At 40.2% G+C, this 18,454-nt stretch overlaps 1 protein-coding gene across 7 annotated transcripts in view; it reads right to left on the reverse strand.

Moving 5' to 3' along the window:
• APBB2 (amyloid beta precursor protein binding family B member 2) overlaps positions 1-18,454 on the reverse strand; it is a 392,308-nt gene that overhangs the window by 200,712 nt on the left and 173,142 nt on the right. For all 7 annotated transcript variants that reach the window (XM_066387008.1, XM_066387007.1, XM_066387012.1 and 4 more), the window contains one exon: positions 10,663-10,731. In XM_066387008.1, coding sequence (XP_066243105.1) covers positions 10,663-10,681 — 19 coding nt within the window. In that variant the 5' untranslated portion in view covers positions 10,682-10,731. The remainder of the gene's footprint in view (positions 1-10,662; positions 10,732-18,454) is intronic.

Below are 18,454 nucleotides of genomic sequence, written 5' to 3' on the forward strand. Positions count from 1 at the left end.
TGAGGAGGAGCAGTCTTGGGGAACCTGAGGAGATGGACAGAGTTTAGAAACCGCCACAAGGAAGAAAGCCCCACAGGGTTAGTGGTATTTTATGATGGCACAATAAAAGACACACAGATCAATGAAACAATACAAAGCCCCGAAATAAACCCATGCATCTATGGTCAATTACTTCATCAGAAAAGAGCCAAGAATATACAATGGGGAAAGGACAGTCTCTTCAATAAATGGTGCTGGGAAAAATGGACAGCCACATGCAAATAAATGCAACTGGACCAATCTCTTACACTATATACAAAATTTAACTCAAAATGGATAAAAAACTTTAAAATAAAACCTGAATCCATGAAATCCTTAGAGCAGTGGTAGCCAAACTGCAGCTCGTGAGCCACAAGTGGCTCTTTGGTCCCTTGAGTGCGGCTCTTCCACAAAATACCACATGCGGGCCCTACCTCGATAAGGAATGTCCCTACCTATATAGTTTAAGTTTAAAAAATTTGGCTCTCAAAAGAAATTTCAGTCATTGTACTGTTGATATTTGGCTCTGCTGACTAATGAGTTTGCCGACCCCTGACCTAGAAGAAAATATAAGGGGTAAGCTTCTTAACACGTCTTAGCGATTTTTTTTTTTTTTAGATTTGACACCAAAAGCAAAAGCAACAGAAGCAAAATAAACATGTGGGGCTACATCAACCTAAATAGCTTTTGCTCAGCAGAGGAAACCATCAGAAAAATGAAAAGGCAACCTATGGAATGAAGGGGATGAAAGAAAAGAAACCGTCTCAGAGGGGGGTGGAATTAAGGTGTGAGGTGTAACCCTAAGGGTCAGTCCTCAGTACAGAGGTAGTTCTACTTCTGGATTTCTGGATCCAGGAGCATGACTTTGCCTTCACTGTTCATCTATTCAGCGTGCTGTTTTGAGTACTATCTATAAAGATCCAGCATCAGTTCAAGAGGATCGATTCCCATTCCAGAACTAGGTATAAGTTCAGAGTCAAGAATGTAACAAGAATAAATATGACTACGGCTGTTACTCTCTCGCACGACGGAGAACCATCTGTTATAGCCTGGCGTGTATTTCTTCCATTTCTGGTAAAAGTCCCAAAGTTTTTCTTGAGGAATCAGCTTTCCTCCACGCTCATTCAACAGGTCTTTTTGTGTGCCCTACTATGCGGCAGACAGTTCTCCCCGCTGAGGATACAGCCGTGAACAAACTGCCACAATAAAAACACCTGGTCTCACAGGAGTCAGCCCCGTGTTTCAGGCAGAGATGCCTCTATCCCTCCCTTCATGAGGCACATGGTGCAGGCCCAGCCAATCAGAGTAGCAAATCCCCATGGCTACGGTAACCGGTTCAAGAAAAAGCATGCAACCCACACAGAGCCAACAATCCTAAGACTTTTGCCTGAATAGCCAGAAATGCACTCTTTTCTCTTCTTGAACTAGAAGGTACAAACTTCACGGAGTCACCATGAACAGACAACCTGTATCCCGCAGAAGCAAGAACACAACAGATGGGCAAGAAGAGTCAAGCGGCAGAGAGAAAGTGCACAACCTGTAACAATATTGCTGTAATCCCCAAAAGAAGCCACGCCTGAAACACGATACCCCAGGACTGCTAGGGTATGGATGCTCATAATTTCTTTTTTCTTGCCTAAACCACCTCATGCTGTTTTTCTCCTTCTAGCAACTAAAAGAGCCTTAGTTAATATAGAGAGTATTTTGTAGGAAGCCTAAACAAACTTAGGTAAGCCAGGGTCATTTTAATTTCATGGCTAACAGAGCTTTCCTCAAATGCAGAGCCACAAAGATCCCTGCTCTGAGCTGTATGACCTCAAAGAAAAAAATTGTCAGTAACGACAGGAAACTTTTCTCTTCAATAACCTGCTGCTCTTACTCTGCTCCCATGACATGCTTATAAAATTGGAAACTGACAGAGGGACCCGGGGCTGACAAATGGGCCCGAGGAAGCCCAAGGCTTGCCCAGCTCTTAAAATAGACTTCACATTTTCTTCACTTTTCTTTTCCTGCTACACAATTTTATTTTCACTGAGGAGTGAACAGCAAAACTTCTACCCTCAGGAATGTTGCCTTTTGAACTAGACCTCAAAGTATTAAGGAAAAGAAATAAACTCAGATTATTTTTTTCTCTCTCTCTTTTAGGAAGGAGAGGCAAAACAAAGCTGACTTCCTGAAATTATTCATGAAAGTAAACTCTCATCCTGACCAAAAATGATAAGAACTTCTCTATGAACAAAAGAGACAAAGGTTATTTGGTGGCAGCTTGAGTCACTGGGTCAGAGAGATCACAAGATTTATACCTGGGAAGTTTCTCAACCAGGAAAGCAACTTCACATGGCTTATTCATAGGGCGACTCCCCCAGGCTCTTGGGAGATACAGGGGTCAATGCAAAAGCTAGGTCTCACCTACCTAAGGGTTTCCTATTATTTATTTAACTTAATTGCCTCAGGGCTTCCTCCGTTCAACATCCCTAGTGGAACTGGGGAGAGTTAAGAAAGATGTACCAGCCCTGGCCGGTTGGCTCAGCGGTAGAGCGTCGGCCTGGCGTGCGGGGGACCCGGGTTCAATTCCCGGCCAGGGCACATAGGAGAAGCGCCCATTTGCTTCTCCACCCCCACCCCCTCCTTCCTCTCTGTCTCTCTATTCCCCTCCTGCAGCCAAGGCTCCATTGGAGCAAAGATGGCCCGGGCGCTGGGGATGGCTCCTTGGTCTCTGCCCCAGGCGCTAGAGTGGCTCTGGTCTCGGCAGAGCGACCCCCCGGAGGGGCAGAGCATCGCCCCCTGGTGGGCGTGCCGGGTGGATCCCGGTTGGGCGCATGCGGGAGTCTGTCTGACTGTCTCTCCCCGTTTCCAGCTTCAGAAAAATACAAAACAAAACAAAACAACAAAAAAAAAGATGTACCAGTTGCTTTAAGAAACTCAGTTTTATAGGGCAGTAAGAAGGATAACTTATTAAATGAGCTCACAATGCCGACCTTAGATAGCGGGGCTTACAAGAAGGTATTAGGGAGAAGAAGACAGGTTTAGGGAAGGCTCCCACCCAACAAAACAAAGCAACAACTACATGAAAAACAGCTGAGTTGGGTCCTGAAAGGTAGGTAGGGGCCCACCCATTATGAAAAGGAAGAGAAAGGCCCGCCAGATGGGGAAAAACATAGCACTGCAATATCACACCTGGTAGGTGTGATGATTGATTATTTGGAAAACTCAAATCAGAATATGTGTATTCAGGTTCTGTCTAGTTGGCTCAGTGGTATCAGCCTGGCATGTGGACATCCCGAGTTTGATTCCCAGTCAGGGCACACAGGAGAAGCAACCATCTGCTCCTCCACCCCTCCCCCTTTCCCTTCTATCTCTCTCTTCTCTTCCTGTAGCCATAGCTTAGTTGGAGCAAGTTGGCCCCACTGGCCCTGGGCGCTGAGGATGGCTCCATGGCCTCACCTCAGGCACTAAAATAGCTCGATTGCCAAGCAACGGAGTAAAGGCCCCAGATGGGCAGAGCATCACCCCATAGGTGGCTTGCCAGGTAGATCCTGGTCAGGGCACATGCGGGAGTCTGTCTCTCTGCCTCCCCGCTTCTCATTTAAGAAAAATTAAAAAAAAAAGAATATGTGTATTCAAATAAGAATCAAGACATTCAATGTAGTCACGTTGGGATATGACATGCTTATCCCAAAGATATTTTCTCTGCTCAATTTCTAAGCTGTTTTTATCATTTGCAGGAGCCTCAATGTCTTCTGAAGATGAATGTATTTTTTTAAACATAGCTCTGGACTTTCATGGCCAACTCTCATGAACTGAAAATGAGGAGGTAAGCTATAACATAATGACACAGGTCATTGAATAAGCTAACCCTAAGTCAATTCCAAAGGGGAAAAAATATTAAACAATGAAAGAAGCCTTAAAATAGGGTAATTACTTAACAGTGTCACACCTAAGACCTATTTACAAGAGACTCCTAAGTTGAATTGTGAAGGTTCAACAAGAATTTTCCAAGCAGATAATGGTATAGATTCTGGTATATTTGTTTTTTGAAAGGCTCTCGGTATTCAGAGATCCTAAGAGATGGAAAATGGGATTGAGGCATACCTATCCCGTTTATTTGGTATAGATTTTCCCTTACTAGCTGCCACTTGAATTTTCAAACAAAAAACAGTTGGAAGCAATTTATAAATTCAATGCAATACCAATTAAAATACCAATGACTTACTTCAAAGATATAGAACACATATTCCAAAAATTTATATGGAACCAAAAGATAACACGAATAGCCTCAGCAATCTTGAAAAGGAAGAATAAAGTGGGAGGTATCACACTTCCAAATATCAAGTTATAGTATAAGGTCATTGTACTCAAAACAGCCTGGTACTGGTATAAGAACAGGCATATAGATCAATGGAACAGAACTGAGAACCCAGAAATAAACCCACATTTTTATGGACAACTGATATTTGACAAAGGAGGTAAGAGTATACATTGGAGTAAAGACAGCCTCTTCAACAAATGGTGTTGGGAAAATTGGACAGCTACCTGCAAGAAAATGAAACTAGACCACTAACTTACACCATTCACAAAAATAAACTCAAAATGGATAAAAGACTTAAATGTAAGCCGTAAAACCATAAGCATCTTAGAAGAAAACATAGGCAGTAAGCTCTCTGACATCTCTCACAGCAATATATTTGCCAATTTGTATCCACAGGCAAGTGAAATAAAAGACAGGATAAACAAATGGGACTTAATCAAACTAAAAAGCTTCTGCACAGCTAAAGACAATAAGAACAGAATAAAAAGACAAACTTCACAATGGGAGAATATATTTGACAATGCGACTGATAAGGGGTTAATAACCAAAATTTATAAAGAACTTGTAAAACTTAATACCAGGAAGACAAACAATCCAATCCAAAAATGGGCAAAAGAAATGAATAGACACTTCTCCAAGGAGGACATAGAGATGGCCAATAGGCATATGAAAAAATACGCAACATCACTAATCATTAGAGAAATGCAAATTAAAACCACAATCAGATATCACCTCACACCAGTCAGAATGGTGTTCATCAACAAAACAACACAGAATAAGTGCTGGCAAGGATGTGGAGAAAAGGGAACCCTCCTACACTGCTGGTGGGAATGCAGACTGGTACAGCCACTGTGGAGAACAGTATGGAGATTCCTCAAGAAATTAAAAATCGAACTGCCTTTTGACCCAGCTATACCACTGTTAGGAATATACCCCAAGAACATTATAGCACTGTTTGAAAAAAAGAAATGCACCCCCATGTTTGTGGCATCATTGTTTACAGTAGCAAAGATCTGGAAACAGCCCAAGTGTCTGTCAGAGGACGAGTGGATTAAAAAGCTTTGGTACATATACACTATGGAATACTACTCAGCCATAAGAAATGATGACATCGGATCTTTTAAAACAACATGGATGGACCTTGATAACATTATACTGAGTGAAATAAGTAAATCAGATAAAACTAAGAACTATATGATTCCATACATAGGTGGGACATAAAAATGAGACTCAGAGACATGGACAACAGTGTTGGGGTTACAGGGTGGGGGGGAGGAGAGGGAGGGGGATGGTGGAGGGGAGGGGCACAAAGAAAACCAGTTAGAAGGTGATGGAAGACAATTTTATCAATGTCACCCCATTAAAATAAATAAATAAAAAAAATTTGTCTCATGGCTAATACAGGCAGTTAGAAGAATAGTATAAGGATGCTAATTCTGCTTCTCAGGCCACACCCTGCAAAAGGGGCCCCAAGAGAATTGGTGATTTGGCTCCTCTGATTTTGCCAATTGGATTTTTTAAAAAATAGGTCAGGAACGCCCGGAAATGGAACTAACAATACATGGGCATAAATTTAAAGGACTTTTAGATACTGGAGCTGATGTATCTGTTATTGCTAAACTACTTTGGCCTCCTTCCTGGCCCACTCATGCAGCAGCCACAGAATTACAAGGTATAGGGCAGAGTAAATTCCCTCAACAAAGTTCTAGTTTTCTACATTGGGAAGATTAAGAAGGTCATTCTGGATTTTTTAAGCCTTATGTGCTCCTTGGATGGCCAGTTAATTTGTGGGGTAGAGATGTTTTGCAAAATACGGGAGCGTTGCTTGTCAGTCCTAATGGTTTAGACAGTACTCAGATGCTTGATCGGGGATTTCAAAAACTTGTATGTCAACATAGAGCTCCATGTTTTATAGGACATACTCAAGCTCACTCCATGCTCCCTGGAGCTTTAGCACAAGGGAATGCCCTTGTTGATCAAGCTACCCAAAAGAAAATTATTTGGAGCAACCATGACAGATTGAGCAATTCAGTCTCATACTATTCATCACCAGAATGCTGCAGCCCTGTGTAAACATCTTCAACTTTTTCGGAAGCAGCACGGCAGATTGGGAAATCCTGTCCAAGGGGTCCTATACTACAATCCATCCCTTCATTTGGAATTAACCATCAAGGACTCCTACCAGGACAACTTTGGCAAATGGATGTTACTCATATACCTTCATTTGGCAAACAGTCCTGTGTCCACGTTACAGTGGATACATATTCTGGATTTATAGTAACCTCTGTCAGAACAGGAGAGGCTGCTAAGCATGTTATAGCTCATTATCTGTATGCATTGTTCTATTATTGCATTTCCTAAACTGGTTAAACCGACAATGCTCCTGCATATGTAGCAAAAGCATTTACTGTATTTTGTCAAACCTTTCAAATTATGGGTATTTCTTACAATCGTTAAAGTCAAGGTATTATTAAAGTGTACCCAGAAAATATTTTAAGGTCAATTTAAAAAAACTTAAAAGGGGGGAGTCATATCCTGGAACTCCTACAGGTCTACCATATCAGGCTTTTTACTTAAAATTTTTAAAATTTCTTTTGAGTGCTGATGAACAGGAGATGCCAAATCCTTTTCTCCTGCAAACTTCTACCTTCTTTTATTTGATCCAGCTAATAACACTGTTTTGTCTTTTTCCAAACAGCTCCAGATATACAGAAAAGGTTTTTATAGGCGGATGGGGATCCTCAAACCCCTCAGCAAGATCTTCTGAGCATGGCTTTTAAGATACCAAGAGGCAGAAAAAGCCCAATAGAGATCAGGGGAACTACCAGCTTTTAGGATACGCCCTTAAAGGCTCCAACGCCCCAAAGGGGTCTCATAGGATGCCATCTGGGTCCTGCTTCAATAGTGGAAAGGAAAGTCATTGAGCTAAAGCCTGCCAGACTTACATGCCTTTGCTGTGAGGAAAAAGGGACACTGGAAGGTAGGCTTCCCCCTCACTCCTCTAAGGGAGGGTTCAGTCTCTTCCAGCCCTGCTCCAGCCACCTATGACCTAACCTTGCCCAGAATGCTGGGGTTTGCCACTGAAGGCTGAAGGTGCCCAGGGCCGTCAGCCCCATCTACAATACTGTGGAAGAGCCTAGGGTATTTCTTCCAAGAAGCAGGTAAACTGATCTCATTTGTACAAGGGCCACTTAACTATGTCTTGCCTGAATAATCAGGTTTTTTATTCTTCCCTCGAAGATCTCTGTTGTGGGTGTTGATAGTCCTATTTTCTGCTGCTTTGTTTAATATATAGTGTTTCCTTTATTCCTCCTACCTCAATGCCCCACTCATATTTCAGGCTGGGACCTACTCCTAATTTAGAGCTCTCTTTCCTCCTTTTGCCAACTTCTATTATGAATCTACCTTTGCCACCCAGCTTAGTCTATCCCAAGGTTCTCTTTACCACGCCACAGTCGCAGAGCTCCAGGGAAAAGCAACCTGGTCTCATCTCTCCAGGCAGAGGAGAACAGAAGCTCCATCTCCACACATGCTGCAGATGGCTTTTCCAGTCTACCTGAATCATTACCAGCTAGAAGCAGCGGTCATTGGGACTTGAATGTGAGCTGCAAAGTATAGAATTGTGACAACAATTCTAATGCCATGCAGACTTTTCCTGGATGTGGACTTTTCCTGGATTCCTGCTCCTTGTGACAGCTCCTAACAGACTGAACTGGGGTTGTGTTGCATTTGCAAGGATTTGGAATGGTGATGGTGCCAACTTGGACTTGGTGAACATGTTAAGGACACTACTCTTTTATGGATTCTTGCTGTATTGGCCAAGAGTTTGCTTAAAGGCTTTAATCACTGTAAAAAAAAATAGAAGACTGGATAGAGAGGATGTGGTGCATGTACACCATGGTATACTATTCAGCCATAAGAAATGATGACATCGGATCACTTACAACAAAATGGTGGGATCTTGATAATATTGTATAGAGTGAGGTGAGTAGGCCGGAAAAAACCGGGAACTGCAGGATTCCATACATTGGTGGAACATAAGGACGAGACTAAAAGACATGGACAGAAGTGTGGTGGTTACCGGGGGGGGGGGGGGGGGGGGGAGGGGAAGAGGGGGAGGGGGAGGGGCACAAAGAAAACTAGATAGAAAGTAATGGCGGACTATCTGACTTTGGGTGATGGGTATGCAACATAATTGAATGACAAGATAACCTGGACATGTTTTCTTTGAATATATGTACCCTGACTTATTGATGTCACCCCATTAAAATTAATAAAAATTTATTTATTAAAAAAAAGAAAATAGTTGAAATATAATATTCCACTGAAATAAGAATTCCACTTTTCTTGGCAAAATGTGTTGCATCATATACCAAAGCATGATAGTTGAGCTCTTATTAAAAAAACCATGCTGGCCCTGGCCGGTTGGCTCAGTGGTAGAGCGTCGGCCTGGTGTGCAGGAGTCCCGGGATCGATTCCCGGCCAGGGCACACAGGAGAAGCGCCCATCTGCTTCTCCACCCCTCCCCCTCTCCTTCCTGTCTCTCTCTTCCCCTCCCGCAGCCAAAAGCTCCATTGGAGCAAAGTTTGCCCGGGTGCTGAGGATGGCTCTGTGGCCTCTGCCTCAGGCGCTAGAATGGCTCTGGATGCAACAGAGCGATGCCCCAGAGGGGCAGAGCATCGCCCCCTGGTGGGCGTGCCGGGTAGATCCCAGTTGGGCGCATGCGGGAGTCTGTCTGACTGCCTCCCTGTTTCCAGCTTCGGAAAAATGAAAAAAAAAGAAAAAACAAACAAACCATGCTGAACAAAATTTTCATTATCTTTTATATAACTACCAAGGAATAATGCAATTTGAGTAGTACCAAAAAAAGAATGTATGTATATCAGCATAACAAAATACAGTGGCCATAAACAATTTCTACAAGTTATTTGATTAGTTCACCTCCATTTAGAGGAAAACACATCATTTTATGCATTTGTCAGCTCTGTCCCTAAAATGTTTCCATACTGAGTCTATCTTGCAATGTAATAAAAAATGTTAAGTGCTAAAGAATCCCTAAAAGGATGTATTCTCAACATTTAAAATATATTTTTCTAAGGACATGTATTTGCCTTGATTTTCCAAAATTAATATACCTATTCACCTATGTACTTACAAAGAAAATCTACTCCCTGCCCCCAAATTTTCACTGTATGAATTAGATATCCTCTAAGAATCACCTCTAAGTTCCTAATTTCCCTCTGTGATCTTAGGTTTGTTACTTTTATAAATAGGATATTCATGCCACTCATATTCTTCTACTGAGTTTAGTGTTTATTTTATTGTTTTATTTTAGTTCTCTGTTGAAATTTAACATGCAGTGTTATATAAAGCAGGGGGATTGTTTTAGCATACTTAATTAGTTTAAAATTTGGGGATATTAATATCTATTTGTCTATGGGTTAAAATCTTTTTAAAAATATTTTACCAATTGATTTCAGAGAGAGAGAGGAAGGAGAGAGGGAAGGAGAGAGAGACAGACATCGATCTGTTGTACTTATCCTTTCATTGTTTGATTCTGGTATGTGCCCTGTCTGGGGATCAAACCCCAACCTTGGCATAGAGGGACAATGTTCTTACCAATTGAGCTATCTAGCCAGGGCTAAAATCTATTTCTTTAAAAACTCAGAATTTTCTGAGTGGTATGTATCCTAAACAAATATAAAATCCACCCAAATGCATCTGCTACTTGCAGTCCTATACTATGTTCAATTCCAAATGTGATTGTCATTGCTTTTTCCTTATTATATCACTATAAGGCTAAGAATTAAATGCCACACCACCTCGTATGTAGATTAGCATCCAGCATGTCACAAAGGAACATATAACAAAATTAAGGTGATTTTTCTTAGGACCTGAAATTAATGAATCAGCATTGAATCCAAAGAGAATACTGAGTTAGGGGGCTCAATGCTAGGCAAACCCCACAATGGCTAAGAGCTGTTTACAGAGACTCAATATCTCCTGTGTTGATACGTAACAGCTCCTAAGCTATAATATACAAAGCTAGATGGCAAAATTTGATAGTTTTAATTTCCCATTGCAGTCAACTAAAATATTTTCACATTATGTTATTAGTAGAGTTATGCAGTATTACATGAATACAGTTAAGTCCAATCAATATTTCTTATTTTAAAGATGTTTTTCTATTACATTAGTGAAAAATAATAGAAACCCAAAATATAATTTAGCAAATCGTAAGTTTAATATCAAAACAATCATCGAGCATATATATTTGTTGAAGTTTTAATATTCAACTGCTTCTCTGCATTGAAAAACGTGAAAGTGTGTCTGACCTGGAAGTACTTCTGACATGGATCACAGGACGTCAGCAGTGGTGCAGGAAATGGGTTATAATCTGAAATCTGAAAAGAAGGATCATTTGAGAAATTAAAACCCCAAATAACAATGCATATGAAGGAAAAAAAGCATCATTAAAAATCTTTCCAAAAGCTGTTTAAAATGTTCAACACATTTGGCAGAAAATGGCCAAATTTTTGTTTATTTATAGGTGGTTATACCACTTTGACTAAAATTTGAATTTCTGTTTAGCTACATTTCCCACAAACATTTGATATATATATATATTTTCCCCCCCATCCGGGGCTTAAGTTTAGCTATCTAGCTATATACCTATCTATGTAGTTTCCTACTATCTATCTCAAGTTTCCAGTGCTTTTTCTCATTAAGATCACATAATTCAGAAGTCAATAAGGAAAAAAAGCGGTACATTTCACCATATAAAAATTTAAACATTCTATTTAGAGGGGAAAATAACTATAAACATAGTAAAGACAAAAAACTGAAAAAAAAATAACACCAAAAGTGACACAAAAGAACTAATTTCCTTTACACAGAAAGAACTTCTTGAAATTATGAAGAAAAGTATGAGTAAGCCTGAAGGAAAATGAGCAGAGGACAGGAACAAGTCTCAAGAGAAACACAGATGTCCAATAAATGCATAAATAAGTACCCTCACTTAAAAGTAAAGAAGATGTGAATTTAAATAATCATGACTTACTGGTTTTCCTCCATCAGAGTGCAAAGATTAAGAGGCTTGATAACACATAACCTCAGGCAAGGACACTGGAATCGGAGTTATTAAACCTTGCTGGTGGGAGTAAAACTTGGCAAACTCTTTGAAGGGCCATTTAGAAATATCTGAGCAAATTAAAAATGTATGGACCCCTTTGCTCAGCAATTCCATTTCTAAGAATTTATTTTACAGAGAGGCTGGCAGGGACTCTATTATTCTAAAAGCAAAAGATTAGTAACAACCTAACTCTTCTTCAGCGGACAGCTGGCTCATTAAATTATGATACACCCGCAGAATGGAGGACTGTGCCGCCATTAGGAAAAATGAAGCGATCTTCCTGAGCTGATATGAAAAGGGCTTTAAGACAACACACCAGTGAGAAGTGAGTAACATGCACAGCATAACATGACCAAATTTAAGTGAAGTCTTTAAAAGCATATATGCATGTGCATACACATGCATTCATGCACACACACCCTTGCATTTACATAGACTGTTTCTATTTTTATTCACAGAATATTTCTTAAAGGAATATTAAAGAACTCAACTGCCAGTTTACCAAATTAGATGCTAATAAGGAAAACTGAAAACAGACCTTGTTTTTAATGAGTTGCTATCAGAAATGTCATGGAGAACGATAATCTATTTTATTAATTCAAATGCAGATGCTGCAGTGATTCCATTTATATAAAGTACAAAACCAGGAAAAGCTTATCTATGTGGATAAGGGTTTCCCAGGAGGGCAGGAAAGGGGGAGAAAGCAGGAGGCAGCCTCTGGGACGCTGTGATGGGAATGGGCCGTTTCCTGATCAGGATGTGAAAATTCACCAAGCTCACGTCCCCATTTCAGCATTTACTACATTTCCATGCGATGTTAAAGAGTCAAATGCTAGAGGGCTCCTGAATCGTTATTCAAATGGAGACTTTACACAGGGGTGGGAAAAGTAGGTTTTCAGTTGTGAGTATGAGAAACAGTTTATTCTTGTAAATAATTATTATTTAATAATTATTGTATCGTTTATTTATACAACTGTAAACCTACTTTTGCCAATACCAGTATTTCCAAACACGAAATTCTAAGCTAACCTTTCCAAATTAGTAACCTTTAATGGGTACTACTGCCAACTTTATGATTCGGAAAATGACCTGACAACCTGGTCTACTAGTCTACAATACATTTTTAATCATATTTTCATGTAACGTGGGTAAGGCTCATTACTCTGCTATAATTAAAAGGGTGGGTTTATTTTTAATTGTTCTGTAACAGCAAGAGACGTTTCCTCTATTATCTTTGCTTTTGCCCTATGACTTTCTCAGCTCCTTAAAAGTATTTCACAATTCAAGTCCCCGTTTTATTTTCTTTTTTTTTTTTTAATTTTTATTTTAGGGAGGAGGGGGGAGGGAGAGAGGGGGGGGAGAAGGGGGAGGAGCAGGGAGAGAGAGAGAGAGAGAGAGAGAGAAGGGGGAGGAGCAGAGAGAGAGAGAGAGAGAGAGAAGGGGGAGGAGCAGGAAGCATCAACTCCCATATGTGCCTTGACCAGGCAAGCCAGGGTTTTGAACCGGCAACCTCAGTGTTTCCAGGTTGACGCTTTATCCACTGTGCCACCACAGGTCAGGCACAAGTCCCCGTTTTTATAGTTTTGTCTTCAGTTCACCTTAAGTTACAAGCAGAGACAGATGTGAGGCAATAGGTATTTCAAGAAAATGAATACCAATAAAGAAGAAGAAAGCTAAGAAAAGGCATACTTACAGGAGTATTTTTTAAAAGCTTAAACAAAAAGCCAAGAATCTGCATACTTTTAAGTATGCATAATCCTCAAAATAAAATATTCTTGTTTTGCCTGACCAGGCAGTGGTGCAGTGGATACAGCGTTGAACTGGGATGCCGAGGATCCAGGTTCGAGACCCCGAGGTCGCCAGCTTGAGCACGGGCTCATTTGGCTTGAGCAAAATAAAAAAATGCTCACCAGCTTAGACCCAAAGTCGCTGGCTCAAGCAAGGGGTTACTCGGTTTGCTGAAGGCCCACGGTCAAGGCACATATGAGAAAGCAATCAATGAACAACTAAGGTGTCACAACGAAAAACTGATGATTGATGCTTCTCATCTCTGTTCCTGTCTGTCTGTCCCTATCTATCCCTCTCTCTGACTCTCTCTCTCTGTCCCTGTAAAGAAAAAAAAAAATTCTTGTTTTTATTCTATAAAGTTAGGAACTTCTATAAAGTTAGGAACTGGACAATCTGCTAATCACTTCATATTTTAAATAGCCAATATTTATTCCATATTCATCATGGACAATGAATACTTCAATGAACAAAGACACCTTCCCCAATCTCATGGAACTTGTAAGTCTAGTCTGGGAGATGGCTAGTAATCACAACACTATTCAAATTAGTGTATAAGTATATATGCTTGGAGGAAAAGAACTCAGTTTTATACGTTTGGAGAAAACTAACAATAGAGCACACACACTTCCCTGAGAAAACAAAATTTACGTAAACTTAGAGGACTAAATAGGATTTAGCCAGGTAAACACTTACTAAACCTCTACTATGTGCAGGGCAGTCCCTGGCCCTGGGAATAAAGCACAAATGCGCGGAGCTACTTCTCTCTAGGTGTCCTTGATGAGCAAATCTAATCCAGTAAAACAGCTTCCAAGGACTTTGTGGCATGAACAAATTCTAATTAAATAATAAGCTGAGAAGATATAAAAGCATTCAAGTACGGTTTTAGGAGTAGCCTACAGCTGTGCTGTCCATACGGAAGCCACTAGGAGCCACAGAGGCTACGAACACTTGAAAGGTGACAGATGCAGTTGAGGAACTGAATTTTTAATTGTATTTAATTACAATGAACTTAAATACAATTTATAAACTAACACTTGAGAAACAAGTCAGTTTGGAACTTCCTGGGCAGTAACTCTAGTTTTCAACTATAAATTTTATAAACTCCTAATACAGATCAAATATCTGCAATGAACATTCTACATCTGGGGGAACGGCTATAGGGAGATTATCACATGCAGATTTTGGAGACTTTGCATAAAAAGAGAAAAGTATCTCATTAATAATTTGTAAATATTAATTACATGTTGAAATGATATTTTGGATATATTGAGGTAAATAAAACACTTAAAATTAATTTCATCCTTTTCTTTTTTTAAAAGTGGGTACTAAAAATGTCAAATTACACATGTGGCTCATATTATATCTCACTTGGAGAAGTGCTGATCTAGATACTGCAGACAGATTCTGAAACTTGATCCTAATCAAAATATTGTCTACCTTTCCCATAAAAGCAAAGACAGGCAGACATGCTAGCTCAGCTGTCAAACTAGAGAAGGTCTGCTAGCATTCAGAGCAAGTGCCTTTGCTTCCTGAACACTCACATACTGAGTTCAAAGACAGCCAGAAGCAGTGCAGGCTTCCTACAGTTGTGATTTAAAACAAATCTGAAACCTACGTAAATGAAGCAATCCACCACCAACACTTTCCCTCCCAGCAGTGTCTTCATGTTCCATTGAAGAAAATCCATAGTGATTCTATACCTTGAAATAATACTACTGGAGCTCAATAAAATATTCTGTAGGACCACAGAAGAGCTCTCCAAGCAGAAATCATGAAACAACTATTAAGCAAAGAAGTGAATAAATTAATTCAATGCCCAATTGTTGTTTATTGCAGATAAGATGCTATCTATTTTTCCCGATTAGACATCAATATAAAAATTTGAAATTATATACATATGTATTTATCAACTTATTATATGATAGTCCAATCCTCAATGTCTTTATTTTTATCGGTATAACATGACCCTGACCAAGAATGCAAAAGTAAATTATCTCACTATAATCATGCCCTTACGTGTTACCTTTGTATTACTGATTGTCCTTTTTATTTGTGGATATTGTTTGAATTTGAATAAGAAGACTTTTCCCCTTATTTTTATTTTGCATTTTGCCTTTTTTTTTTCAGTATATAATTACACATCCATACCCACTGCGTTTCAAGTAGGAAACAGACAACAAAATCAAACTGAATAATTTGAAGAGGGTTTAATTCAGAAACTATTTAAAAAAAATTTTTAAAGGTTGGCAAGGTAGAAAAACTAGAAGGGCTAAAAAGCAAACCCCAAAACTAGTTAAGTTCAAGTTAGCACCCCGGGTCTGCAGGCAGAGAAAACTGTGCAGAGAGGACCCCGCCCAGCCCATCTTCCCCGAGGTTCCAGCCAGCCTTCAGCGGCCTGTGCAACCAGACGCACCCACCCTGCTCTCAGAGGATCCAGCCAGCCTTCAGCGGCCTGTGCAACCAGACGCACCCACCCTGCTCTCAGAGGATCCAGCCAGCCTTCAGCGGCCCTGTGCAGACCAGACGCACTCACCCTGCTCTCAGAGGTTCCAGCCAGCCTTCAGCGGCCTGTGCAACCAGACGCACCCACCCTGCTCTCAGAGGTTCCAGCCAGCCTTCAGCGGCCCTGCGAAGACCAGACGCACCCACCCTGCTCTCAGAGGTTCCAGCCAGCCTTCAGCGGCCCTGCGAAGACCAGACGCACCCACCCTGTTCTCACTGTCCAATCTTTCAGCTGTAAGCAGGAGGATTTATTCCTTAGTAAGCTCAAGGTGTGTGCACTTCTTCTTTTTTCCAAGAAATGGATGAAAACTCACAAGTGTTCATTCATTTAGATCCAGCTCAAGTATTATATCATTGATGAAATGTTCTTTGAACTATCCAATTGTTTTAATCACTATTATTCCATCACTAAAACTTCGGATATATTTCTATTAATACAATTAACACATGGCATTAAAGTTTGATTTTTATCTTTTTTCCTACTAGAGAAAAAATTCCTTAAAGAAAGAACTGCTTTCTTTTTATTTTACTTTTATTGAGGTATACTTGACATTAAAATTATGTTAGTTTCAGGTGTACAAAGTAATGATTCAACATTTGCATTTGCTGCAAAATGATCACAATAAGTGCAGTTAACATCTGTCACCACACTTGGTCACAGAGGTTTTCTTCTTGTGAAGAGAAGTTTCTATGTACTTTTACAATGATGCCAAAGAGGGACAAAAGGCATAAATAAAAGTCAGACAAAGGATTTCACCATACCTGTCTTCCTCAAATACAGTAAAAACGTCTAAGAAATTGTTCTTTTCAATCTACCTCTCTCTCCGTCCTGTCCACACCCTCTTTGGACCTGAGTACCTCACACGGGTCCGTAGCTCCTGTCCCGGTCTCCCTCCTGACAGCTCCTCCCAGACAGATCCCAGCTCCGCTGTGCCAGACAAACGCTGCTCCATTCACCATCACTCCCTCACTCAAAAACCTCCGGAACAAACTTCTTTCTGCCACTGACAGCCTAATACCCACTTGATTCTAGAACCTCTCCTACACTCAAGTCCTTCATTACTTTCAAATAGCGACAATTATCCTGAACACTCAAACCTAGTGCAATCCTATCAGACCCAACACACTCTCTTCTAACATCCTCTTTATTCTTTTGAATTGAAATTCATAGGTAATATAACCTATCTATACAAAAAGTTCCAAAAAAGAAGAAATAATGAAAGAGATACATTTCAATAAGCAAATTCTTGAGTCTGACAAAATTAGCAGCCCCAGTGAATGAACCAGATGAACAGTAATCAGATTCTTGCACCTATGGGTAAAATCAGTGAGCGGGACCACTACGAATGCAAACCGACAGAGGACTGTGTTGTGCTGTCAACACAGACATCATGATTTGCGTTGCTGTCAATAACATCAATTTCAAAATACTGAACCCTAAGAAAAATTTAAAAAATATTAAATATAATTATCAATTAGAAGGAATTTCTATTTCTAGAATATATAGTGTATATTCAATCCATAAAAACACTTTACGTTTATAACTAGGGTCAGATAATTATAAAACATGTTTTTCACCTATGAGAATATGTGATAGGGTATATGCAAGCTTTGCAGACTAAGACATTCTTTGTTACACAGGATTGTCCTGGGTACTGGCAGACATTTATCGTCTCTGCTCTCTACCCCCAAAAATGCAAGTAATGGGTGCTCTAGAGACTTCTAACCCCTAACTCCAGCAAGTCTGACCTCAGCCCAGAGTTACCTCTTCCTTTCCTCAACCCACTCAACACTTAGGTCCTATGTGATCGTGAACCAATACTTAATGTCTGAAGCGAGTCATCTTCAACTGCAAATTTTGGTTATCATCAATCAGTGTGACCGTTACTGTGAGGATCAAATGAGACATGACAGGTGGCTTGCTTGCTTTGCTCAGTGCCTGGCAGATACCAAACATTTAAAAATGCTAACTGCTATTGCTATTGCTATTATTTTTCTCATGCCTGTGACCTGTTTCTCAAGGAGGATGTAAGCTTTCTGAAGAAAAGCAAAGTCTCTTGGAGACCTGCATACATTCACCATAACTATTTGTAAACTTTGGTGTTCCACATCTTCTGTCTTCTCTCCCTGCCCGGTTCTGCTGACTTGTAAACATGTTTCACAAATAATAAACCGAGTCTAAGAATGGAGCTAAGAACTGTACATACAATAAAAACTTTCTGCCATTACTATAATCTGCCAAGCACAAAAACGGCTGTCAAAAAACTGTCATCTTACCCTTGCTCTTAAAACTAAACAGGGTTATATTAATGGATAAATACTTTTATTAAAGTAGACATTGCATTCCAGGACTGGACCTGTCTCCTAGTTCACACTGATTCAATCTCACTTTAAAGTTTAAACATTTTTTTCTGAAGAACTGAATTCTCTCCACATGTATGAAACGGAGCAGCTACCTCAGGGTCCTTTCCAGTACTCACTCTGTCTAACATTGATTGAACACTTCCTGTGTTCCAGGCATTGTGCTACGGGGGAACTCTGGGGAAATTAAGGCACAGGGGGTTAGGTGAACCTGCCCAAGGTTACCTGAGAGGCAAGTGACGGAGCTGGTATCTCTGCCTCCAAAGAGCAAGCTCGTGGCCACTGCGCCACCTTTCTCAGGACTCTTTTCTCTTAAAGTTGATTCAGATTACCTGAATCAATTA

Source organism: Saccopteryx leptura, chromosome 5, assembly GCF_036850995.1.
Source record: "Saccopteryx leptura isolate mSacLep1 chromosome 5, mSacLep1_pri_phased_curated, whole genome shotgun sequence".
Lineage (NCBI taxonomy): Eukaryota > Metazoa > Chordata > Mammalia > Chiroptera > Emballonuridae > Saccopteryx > Saccopteryx leptura.